We start from the raw sequence: 11,782 nt of genomic DNA, 5'->3' as shown, positions 1-11,782 counted from the left end.
AGATCGACACATCTGTAAAGAGGGCATGGCGGCGCCTATACTGCATTAGAAGTTTGAGGAGATTTGATAAGTCACCTAAAACACTGGAAAAGTCTACAGATGTACAGTGGCTGCAATTCATTATCTGGTAGGGGTGGGGGGGGGGGGGGAAATCTGCAGAAAGTTGTAAAATTAATCAGCTCCATCACAGGTACTAGCTTCCGTTGTATCCAGGACATCTTCAAGGAGCGGTGCTTCTAAAATTCCAATATTAAGGATCCCCACCATCCAGGTCATGCCCTCTTCTCACTGCTACCATCAGGGAGGAGGTACAGAAGCCTGAAGACACACACTCAGTGATTCAGGAACAACTTCTTCCCCTCTGCCAAATGATTTCTGAATGGACATTGAACCCATGAACACTACTTCACTACTTTTTAATTTCTATTTTTGCACTACTTATTTAACTATTATATATATACACACTTACTGTAATTCACAGATTTTTTACTATATTATGTATTGCAATAGACAATAGGTGCAGAAGTAGACCATTCGGCCCTTCGAGCCTGCACCGCCATTTTGAGATCATGGCTGATCATATACTATCAATACCCGGTTCCTGCCTTGTCCCCATACCCCTTGATTCCCCTATCCATAAGATACCTATCTAGCTCCTTCTTGAAAGCATCCAGAGAATTGGCCTCCACTACCTTCCGAGGCTGCTGCTAAGTTAACAAATTTCATGACAAATGCCGGTGATAGTGAACTTGATTCTTAAATAAAATCATTCTTTCCCAATATATTCCCACATGCCAACATATTCCCACATTGTACACACCCTTCAACCGCCCCCCCCATCACAATCTCCCATCACATGCCTTATATTATGTCCCTCCACCCACCATTGACCGTACGCTAACCATTGTGCAATTATTGGACCGGGAAGTAAGCACACCACACCTTATGATTAATATATATATTTTAATTGTTCAGCGGACAGTTTAAATTCAGGAGCAATACATGCAGAAATCTCCACAGAAGGGGAAAATCAGATAAACATGCGTTGAACACAACCGATAAGCGGCTTTCTACCTTCTGACTGAAGCTCTTGCAGTGTTGCAGAATAGACCGGTGCAGTTTTGATATTGCAAGCTGTTTAAAATACCTTAGAATGCATTTTACCAAATAAATAATGTTCTTGAAACTACTTTGTTACATATCCTTTTGTTACACTTGCATTTTTAAAAAAAAATCTATTAAAACTGCTGCTTAAAAAAAAATCCTTTACATCAAGCCAATCGGTGGCTATGTGCGTCTAGGCAATTAACAGGCGGAAGCTTCGCTGAGGGTGAACGCCGTTGAAGTACCAGTCCTAGTTTGCTCCGGGATTACACCGCGTCTGCCGTGGAGCGGATAAATCCGTTTAGCAAGACCTATTAATTCGTGAACTAAAATGGATGGCGGAGGCAAGCAGGAAGAGGGAGCGGTGTAATATCAGGCCTATGTGAATTAAGGCTGTAATGCTATCGTAATTTCCTCTTAAAATATTGTTTTGATATATAATGGTACATTTTATAATGACTCTGTAAATGTGGCTCACAGGAACGAGCGTTGTGCAAGTTTTATTCTACAGGAGCGAACTTGGCAGCACTGCGGGGGGAGGGGGGTGCACCTGAAGTGCGAGAAACGCACCCGAACTATTGACACTGAATCGCGCCTTCCACAAAGTCTTTAGACTCTGCCCCGAGTTGTCACTCCAGCGGGGTACTGCATTAGTGCGGCACTGTGTGGCCCGAATCCCAACCCTGAGGATACTGCACGCCTCCTAAGTCATCTCCAGCACGGATTCTTTGGCCCTTTTTACTGCAAAAGCGTTGGGTGGATCTCATCAGAGAATTCCATTCAACGTAACTGAACTCAGAAAAACCGAGGCCACCAGTGACATCGATTCTAAGTCGGGGAGGGAAGCTAGGAAGCTGTGATCGTCTGCTGAGGGACTCGAGTCACTGAGGTCTGGAGGAGTGGACTATGATACGGACAGGGCATACCAAACGCTGGGGGAGCTCAGCAGGCCAGGCAGCATCCATGGTAAAGAGTAGACAGTCGACATATTGGGCTGAGAAGGAAGAGGGAAGATGCCGGAATGAAAAAAAATGGTTGGAGGAGGGGAAGGAGGATAGCTGGAAGGTGATAGGTGAAGACAGGTGGGTGGGAAAGGTCAAGGGCTGGAGAAGGAAGAATCTGGTAGGAGAGGAGAGTGGACAATAGGAGAAAGGGAGGAGGAGCAGTAATAGGCAGGTGAGAAGAGGTAAAAGATCAGGGTGGGAAATAGAGGAAGGGGAGGGGGGTTTATTCACCAGGAGGAAAAATCGATACCCATGCCATCAGGTTGGAGGGTACCCAGACGGACTATAAGGTCTTACTCCTCCACCCTGAGGGTGGCCTCATCTTAACGCAAGAGGAAGCCATGGATCGACACATCGGAATGGGAATTGAAATGTTTGGCCACCGGGAAGAATGCTTGAGGGATCTTGAAGCTTTCGCGAAGAGGCAAAGGGCAGAAGCTCAAGAGCAGGTTGAACCGGAGAGAGGGCCCAAGCGCGTGGATTGATTGAAAAGCAAATGACTTAAGGGAGAAGTTCAAAATTTGCTCAGCAGGAGCAAGAGTGTCAGCCAGTAATTGCAATCCGCTCCTGACGTTCAGTTGACTGTAATGGAGTTGGATACTGGTTGGAGAGCGTGACAAAGAGCTGTCACACTCATCCCTCTCAGCAAAGACGAGTTTATAGACAATAGGTGCAGAAGTAGACCATTCGGCCCTTCGAGCCTGCACCGCCATTTTGAGATCATGGCTGATCATCTACTATCAATACCCAGTTCCTGCCTTGTCCCCATATCCCTTGATTCCCCTATCCATAAGATACCTATCTAGCTCCTTCTTGAAAGCATCCAGAGAATTGGCCTCCACTACCCTCCGAGGCAGTGCATTCCAGACCCCCACAACTCTCTGGGAGAAGAAGTTTCTCCTCATTTGTATAGGAGAGCTGTGTGACTCATTGCCAGTACTTCCCATCCACTTCTAGTTATCCTGCAAAGACCCCAACAAAAAGCCTCAAGTCCTATCGGAGCAAAATCAGGAAGGCAAAAGGCTCTCAAGAGGGCGGGTCTCTTTCCAAAGCTACGAACTAATGGGACAAGCAAGTTCGTATTCAAAATGTAAAGGGGTATATTGAGCTTGGCAAATTGATAGGTTCCACCAGTAGTATCACACTTGTAGCTTTAAACAAGGCCATGTTCGCAAGTCAACCCGACTGCCTGAAGAAAAAAACATTTCTCGCTTGGCACACGTGTAATTTGACAGGTTCCCAAATGAAGGATGCGGATGTACTTTTCGATTGATGTGAGTAGTCCTGTAGGGCACAGATAATGAAGGGCATGAAGTACCGATTTGACTCAGACCTTCTGGATTAAGTTTTAACCTCTGCCCCCCCCCCAGTGTTCTGGGGCACTTTCTAGCTTCCAATCGTCAGCGAAGGGGTGACGTTTGAGAGGTACTGTCAATATCTCAGCCTACGCTGTTTCCTGTTGAATTAACACAGTGGTCTGCCCTTTCTAGACCCTGAGGCTTTGGCACTTCTCCGTGGTGGAAGTTGAAAGTGTGGAAGATTCTTGGTGATGCACATAAGATCGTGGAAGGATTCTTCAGGTCAGGCAGCATCTGTGGCGGGAAATAAACAGTGACTGCTTGCGGCTGCCCTCCAAGTGGAGGACAACCTTGTCGTGGGGTTTGGAGGCTTGCGTGCCTCAATAACCCGGAGAGCTATGCTGGCTGGAGTTAGGGCCTTCTGCATTGGCTCTTGGTAGGGTCACGCATGTCAAACAGGTCAAAGGGTAGAGGTCAGACTAAGAGTGGTCCACCGGTCCTCCAAGTTTGGGGGTTCAGTTCAGGCCAACAACCCTGACTGGTCAAACAAAATTGTTACGGAAACAGCAATGGAGAATCCTTCTACACCCGAGTGCGGCGGTATTCCTGAGTCTCCAGCCAAGACTTGCATGACTGACAGGAGTGAAAACTGAGCTACTGACACGATGAAGGAAGCCAGAGATGGGAGGACCTTCATTACTACCCTAAACGCCAGCGGCGTAACGGGCAGCAGATAGGTAGGTTTCAGGCCGAGACATTCCATCAGGACCTCGGCTCTGGGGCTAAAACATCGACTGTTTATTTCTCTCCATAGATGTTGCCTGACTGGCTGAGCTCCTCCCCCTCGGGACTACAGGTGAGCTGTGGCGCACAGGACGTTGTGCACTTACTCACGCCCCCCCCCCCCCACCCAACGATAAAAACTACCATGAGGAAAACGTCGGCTGTTCTTAATGTGCAAAATCTGCCAGGCACTTGATGGCGTAAGGATGGAAAGTGAGGCGTTGAAAGGGAAACCTGAGGCAAGGCTTCACTCGGAGGCTGGAAAGATGGAAAGTGAGGCGTTGAAAGGGAAACCTGAGGGAAGGCTTCACTCGGAGGCTGGAAAGATGGAAAGTGAGGCGTTGAAAGGGAAACCTGAGGCAAGGCTTCACTCGGAGGCTGGAAAGATGGAAAGTGAGGCGTTGAAAGGGAAACCTGAGGCAAGGCTTCACTCAGAGGCTGGAAATGCAGTGCAAGTGGTGGATGTGATTTCAATGTTCAAGGAAGTTTGGATAGGTATGTAGATGGCCGGGGGGGGGGGGGGGGGGAGACTGTCTGGGTACGGGTCAATGGGTGTTGGCAGTTTAGATGGTTTGGCATGGATGAGATGGGCCGAAGGGCCTGTTTCTGTGCTGTAGTTTTCAATTTTCTATTTCCCATGAATTTTTTTATGTGGGGCTTTAATCATAATCAGCATTATTGTGTCAAGCAGACCTATCTAGTGGATCCAACTCATTAACTCAGCAGAGAATGGGTTGGAACCATTGCTCAAGGCAGCTACCATGTCTGTTATTGCAGGATATACTTACAGATTTGATCCTCTTTCTCTAAAATGACACTGGAGCATAGCTGTAATTTCATGTTAGCAGAATCAGAAGGATAATATTGCAAGGGATGATTCGAAGGTGGGGGGAAGTGAGCTGGGATAAAGAGCTGTGTATGAGTGATTAAGATGGCTAATTTACGAGAGGCTGAACCACGGACACCTAGCCCTTCACCTTTACCACCTATCGGGGTCCCAGCTTCTTACTTCAACTCTGCCACCCCCACCCACTGCCCTTCCCTCACCTGGTTTCACCAATCACCCAACAGCTTGTACTCCCACCTCCTCATTCTGACCTCTGCACCATTACTTTCCAGATCAGATGAAGGGTCTCGGTCCAGAGACGTCGACCATTTGTTCCCCTCCCGAAGTCCCACCCTATGACCCCGTTGTGAGAGGTGGGAACGGGTAAGGCCACCCAGCAGGGCTCTGGTGAACCAGTGGATTGCAGAAGCTTTGGATTCCAGCTATGCTGTTGACTTTGGATGATGAAGATGGGAGATCATCACAGGCTTCTGCTCCACTGGGAGCTAAGGGACAAGAAACATGTGTCGTCTGAACGGCTGACCGAGTTCCTCCTGCATTTTGTGTGTGTGTGTTGCTCAAGATTTCCAGCATCTGCAGAACTCCCTGTGTGTTTTATAATATTTAATGCGATAAAGTGCAGAACAGGCCCTTCGAGCCGCACCTCCCAGCTGCCCTCAATTTAACCCTAGCCTAATCACAGAACAATTTACAATGACCGATTAACCTACCAACCGGTAAGGGTTTGTATTCTGGGAGGAAACCCACGCAGTCACGGGGAGATCGCACAGACTCCATAGAGGCCGCAGCGGGAATTGAACCTGCGTCACCGGTACTGCTAACCACCACGCCACCGTGCCACTGAGGATGGAAGGGACTACAACTAGAGGCCTCGGGTTATGTGCGAAAGGTGACTTAAGGGGAACCTCTGCACTCATCGATGGCGCAAGTGAGCAGAAGTGGTGGATGCGGCTTCAATTGCGTCGTATATGTACGTGGGTGGGAGGGGTATGGCGGACTCTGGCCCAGGTGCGAGTCAGTGGGACTCCAGTGTCAGATAGGTCGAAGGGTCTGTTCTTGTGCTGTCATTCTCTATGACTTAATTTGTGTACTATTCTGTAGATATTAGGTACGAATCTGGCATCAGTAGTGGGAATACTGGCAAATCTTTGCGCTAGCTGAAGGAGGGTATTCAGGAACAATAGACAATAGGTGCAGAAGTAGACCATTCGGCCCTTCGAGCCTGCACCACCATTTTAAGATCATGGCTGATCATCTACTGTCAATACCCGGTTCTTGCCTTGTCCCCATATCCCTTGATTCCCCTATCCATAAGATACCTATCTAGCTCCTTCTTGAAAGCATCCAGAGAATTGGCCTCCACTGCCTTCCGAGGCAGTGCATTCCAGACCCCCACAACTCTCTGGGAGAAGAAGTTTTTCCTTAACTCTGTCCTAAATGACCTACCCCTTATTCTCAAACCATGCCCTCTGGTACTGGACTCTCCCAGCATCTGGAACATATTTCCTGCCTCTATCTTGTCCAATCCCTTAATAATCTTATATGTTTCAATCAGATCCCCTTCTCAATCTCCTTAATTCAAGCGCGTACAAGCCCAGTCTCTCTAACCTCTCTGCGTAAGACGTGGGCTTTAGAATTACGTGCTTTCCATTAGAAGTCGTAGCCTCCAGGTGGAACTGGAACCCAGTGCGATTTTCTTTCACCTTTGCCCACCCCCTAGTTCATCCCTCATTTCCCACAAGGCTGCCGTGTGCCAGCTCACCGCCGGATGGAGCAGAAAGCTGTTTAAAAGGAAAATCTTCAATGCGGTCATCCTAGTGGAGCGTCATCAAGCAATAAAGCATGGGACAGGTACTTCAGCCCATCAATTCTCTGCAAGCCGAGCACCTATTTTTACACCGATCCTATCCTAACCCATTTATTTCTCTCTGGAAAGGGTGCAGTCAAATTTAAAGTACATTTTAAAAATCAAATAATTACATTTTTGGGGGGGGGCTCTCATTTAATGCTTTAGCAAGAAAGGAAAGAACTCCTCGGTTAACTAATCATGGATAATCATTGCTTGAGTAAGAAAGGTCAAAAGGAAGGTCAAATATTAAACCGGGTCAACTTTACACTGAAAGTTTTCAAGAATGAAATAACTTTTCACCTTCTGTCCTTTCAGTGCAAGTGGCCGAGAGACAGGGAGAAATAAGAGCTGAGCAATGTGTTCATGTGGCAGGAGCAACATCTCTGTCCCCCCACGTTAGTGAGAGAGAGGGCCTGTTGAGATGGACAGTAGTTTTTAAATAGACTCTAAATCATGGTCTCTGGGGGCTTGCTATTGCTAGCATGGTGGGTGGATGGGGGGAGGCTGATGCTTTTGCTGAAGTAGGAGGCTACGGGTCATTCATTCTTTGGGGTTTTCTGTTTCATGGATGTCTGCAAAGAGTAACAATTTCAGGTTTTACACTGTGTACATTCTCTGATATTAACCATTGATAGATGACCTGCTGAGGCAGGGATCCCCAACCCTTTTTTTAATGTCATGGACCCCTACCATTAATAGACAATAGACAATAGGTGCAGAAGTAGACCATTCGGCCCTTCGAGCCTGCACCACCATTTTGAGATCATGGCTGATCATCTACTATCAATACCCGGTTCCTGCCTTGTCCCCATATCCCTTGATTCCTCTATCCATAAGATACCTATCTAGCTCCTTCTTGAAAGCATCCAGAGAATTGGCCTCCACTACCTTCCGAGGCAGTGCATTCCAGACCCCCACAACTCTCTGGGAGAAGAAGTTTTTCCTTAACTCTGTACTAAATGACCTACCCTTTATTCTCAAACCATGCCCTCTGGTACTGGACTCTCCCAGGAACATATTTCCTGCCTCTATCTTGTCCAATCCCTTAATAATCTTGTATGTTTCAATCAGATCCCCTCTCAATCTCCTTAATAAGTATACCGTTTTGGATACTGTTGGTGGGGATGACCTACCAGGAACAAGTTGCAGTGGTCCTGTCTCTGGCACTGAGGTTGGACCCTCGACTAGGAAGGGGAGGAGGGAAGAGAAGAGAGCGGTAGTGATAGGGGATTCTATAGTCAGGGGGGGCGGATAGGAGATTTTGTGGGGAAGATCGGGAGTCTCGGATGGTATGTTGCTTCCCTGGTGCCGGGGTCCGGGACATCTCAGATCGGGTGCAGGTTATTCTCGAGAGGGAGGGCAAGAATCCAGATGTCTACAGACCCCAGGTTGGGGACCCCTGGCCTACTTCGAACAGCCTGGTTCTGCAGCCACCGTGACCAACTCGCTCCCCCGGTTCAAATCCAAACCCGGGGTACGGATTTTGGATGAGTTGCATAAAGTGGTGGACTGAAGCCTTATCCTGGGGGGGGGGGGGGGAGAGATATTAGCAGCATAATTGCTTGGAAGTACACCTTTTTGCCTTGCTACTTGGAACACTGAAGTGAGAAACTCAGGTTGCTGGGGTTAAACGGATGCCACATTTACACCAGCCTCTTGTTTTGGTGTGCTTTATCAAGAGGGAGCTGGAAGCACAATGCTTATCCAGTGCCGGTCCTTGTCTAGACCGTGCCTCCTCCCAGCCGGAGGAGGAACAGGCACCGAGATAGAGATAGGATGCAGACGAGGGTGTGAGTGTGGTGGGAGCTGAACAGCAAACAGGAGACAGGTGGCAGGCAATACTTATCTTGGTACGGAACGGCAAATGGAAAGACAAATGGTAGGCAATACTTATTTTGACACGGAGAGACAGAGTTACACAGGTAAACCTCGGTACTGACATAAAACTTAGAAAACACAATCCTAAGCGGCCGGGAACTTGAATGACCACACTGGCTGATACAACGATCTGGCGATGAGTGGATGCAAAGCCGGGAAATTTATGCTGCAGGTCTAGATGACAACCAGGTGTGTCACAATCAAAGGGAATTAGGAGAAAATGGGGAATTAACGGAATAATGACAGAAGAAGACACGAGTGCTATGAATCATAAACACGAGGCTCTGCAGATGCTGGAAATCCAGGGCAACTCAGAAGGGGAGGGGAATAAACATCCAACATTTTGGGCTGAAACCTCTCGTCCAAACTCCACCGCGGATGGTTCCAAGCCCGGCCACAAAAGGAGGGTTGGGCATGGGACCAGCGACCCCCATCCCAGAAAACCCCAGAGCTACAGAAACACCAGCAGGAGCTCCAAAGACCTCATCCCTGGGAGAGGAAGAGGAAAAAATAACCCCAGGAAGACGGGTGACAGCGTGAGAGACTGGCCGGTACAGAGGACTCTGGAGAGCTGTTGTTGGTAGTCTGTGCTGCAGTAGGGAGGATGGGTGGGGGAGGGCTCTGCCTGACCTGCTGAGTTCCTCCAGCATCTTGCATGTGTTACACAAGTGCTACAGTGGATTTAACAGACGCCTGAAGTATTTGCCACTTGGTGCTTTATCTGTACTCCCTGATATTCACAGCTTCTCTTTCCTCAGCAAATCGCACTGCGATTTCAGGCTGTTCAGTGCTGAACACGGTTTAAGCGAGGTTAAGCCTTACTACGTGATGCCCTACCTTTCCCATCTCCTGCACAGGAGCGGGGCATACGTAACAATGTACAATACTGGGAAAGAGCACTGAGTTTGATGCAGCTGGACTAAGGAATGACCAGGAAGGAGAAAGTTAGATGACAAATGGTTACCTTCAGATGCAAAGTGGCGAGGCTCTGTATTCAATTAGCTCACTGTAAGGACGACACATGAAAGCAGAAGCAACAATATCCTCGGGAATGAGAGGAACAGAAATATTTCAGGTGCTACGAACAACGTGGAGTGCCTGAATCCCTGATAGCTTCAGGATTCTTGCCAGAAGCCATTCCAACTTCCTCCCGTGACATACGTGCAACAAACTGGCGACTGGGGTTCTCTTGCATATTCTCATTTACCGAGTCACTCCTAGTTCTTTTTCTTTTAAAAAAAAAACTTTTTAAAATCTTTTTTTTTTCCTCTGTTAAAAGAAAACTTTCACCAAGTACAAAGAACAATTATATACACACACTGGCTGCTTATCCAGAACACTGATATACACTGGAAATTTTATACTTACTGAGCTTCTTCAGACTTTCAAATAAGATTTGCAGATTTGTACAGCTTTCACCTAGGGAAGTAACTAATAATGACTGCACTAGCTTTGAACTTGCCTCTATTGCAACTATCTGGATTTCCTGATTTTTCCCCTCTCCCAGAACGAATGGCACAGATTGAAGTGTCCTTCTGCACAAAGGCACGGTGAATTCATCACAGTCTCTGTCTTTGGCTCATTCTGTGCCAGCGGAAGGGGGGGGCACCTCTCCTTCCCCTGAGTTGAATAATTGCGATTGTTTTCACTGTCTACTGCGAGCAGCTGTTAGAATTTCTTCTGAACACGATCGTCTCTAGAAAAATATAGGTGTAATATGATTCACAGAGTATACAGGATGAAAATGAACCCTATACTGCAGAAGCTTGTGCAGTGCCTTATCGACATAAAAAAAAAACTGCAGTGCGATTTTGAAAATCGGTATCAGAAGCTTCACCGTCTCGAGGTCATCTTTATCTGGGAGAGGATACCCTGAAAAGTCAAAAGGAATCAGCGTTAGTATGCAAGATGTAATCAACATTCCCTTCAATTTTTCTTTGCACCAGCACGGACCAACCATTGCTCCGAGCAGGAAACTTTTACAAGACCGGAAAACCATGTGGCATTTTAAATGCTTTTTTTTGGTCGTTTTTTTGGTCTGTTCTAACAATTTTTTAAATTCAAAAATTATTATTAGACGGCGATTTTTCTTTTGAAAGATTACTTACCAACAAAAGTCAGAATATAGAACTCTTCACGTCAAGTAAACACAAACCACAACTCACAACAAAATCAGGCAGTCAAAACAACTAATAGGCACAATGGCAAAAGTAAAATATTTTGACTAGATGGCACCGGCATTCAGTGGGCTGGCGGTTTATTAACAATGAGCTACCGACTTCCATTCTGTGTTTATTGTTACAATTTGTTATGGTGTTGTGACTTGAAACACTGACAATGTAAATATGTTGGAGCTCTAAAATGTTTGAAAGCACAGGTTGTGGTACGTTTATTATTTGGATAATTTATGTCTTATATTCAATAAAACAATTAATTACTGGGTATTTCATAACCATAAGATACAGGAGTAGAATTACGCCATTTGGCCCATCGTCTGCTCCACCTTCATCATGGCTGATCCATTTTCCTCTCGGCCCCAATCTCCTTCCTTCTCCCTATAACCCTTCATGCCCTGACTAACCATAAACCTATCAATCTCTATCTTAAATATACCCAGTGACTTGGCCTTCACAGATGCCTGTCGCAATGAATTCCACAGATTCACCACTCTCTGACTAAAAATATTCTTCCTCTTCTCCATTCTAAATGGATGTCGCCCTATTCTGAGGCTGTCCTTGGGTTTTAGACTCCCCCACCGTAAGAAACATCCTCTCCACATCCACTGCATCGAAGCCTTTCAATATTCGATGGACTTCAATGAAACCCCCCTCATTCTTCTGAATTCCAGCGAGTATAGGCCCAGAGCCATCAAACACAACTCGTACGATAAACATTCCGATCTCGGAATAATTTTCCGTGAACCTCCTTTGAACCCTCTCCAATGTCAGCACATCCTTTCCAAGATAAGGGGCCCAAAACTGCTCACAATACTCCAAGTGAGGCCTCACCAGTGCTTCAT

At 46.8% G+C, this 11,782-nt stretch overlaps 1 protein-coding gene across 6 annotated transcripts in view; it reads right to left on the bottom strand.

Moving 5' to 3' along the window:
* Positions 1 to 943: 943 nt before the first annotated feature.
* luzp1 (leucine zipper protein 1) overlaps positions 944 to 11,782 on the bottom strand; it is a 178,625-nt gene continuing 167,786 nt past the window's right edge. For 5 of the 6 annotated variants that reach the window (XM_073028398.1, XM_073028395.1, XM_073028397.1 and 2 more), the window contains one exon: positions 944 to 10,635. In XM_073028398.1, the coding sequence (XP_072884499.1) occupies positions 10,597 to 10,635 (39 nt within the window). In that variant the 3' untranslated portion in view covers positions 944 to 10,596. The remainder of the gene's footprint in view (positions 10,636 to 11,782) is intronic. The other variant, XR_012096208.1, reaches the window with a different exon arrangement.

Source organism: Hemitrygon akajei, chromosome 24, assembly GCF_048418815.1.
Source record: "Hemitrygon akajei chromosome 24, sHemAka1.3, whole genome shotgun sequence".
NCBI lineage: Eukaryota > Metazoa > Chordata > Chondrichthyes > Myliobatiformes > Dasyatidae > Hemitrygon > Hemitrygon akajei.
The sequence above is the reverse complement of the archived record's forward strand: the minus strand, read 5'-3'. Positions and strand labels throughout refer to the sequence as shown.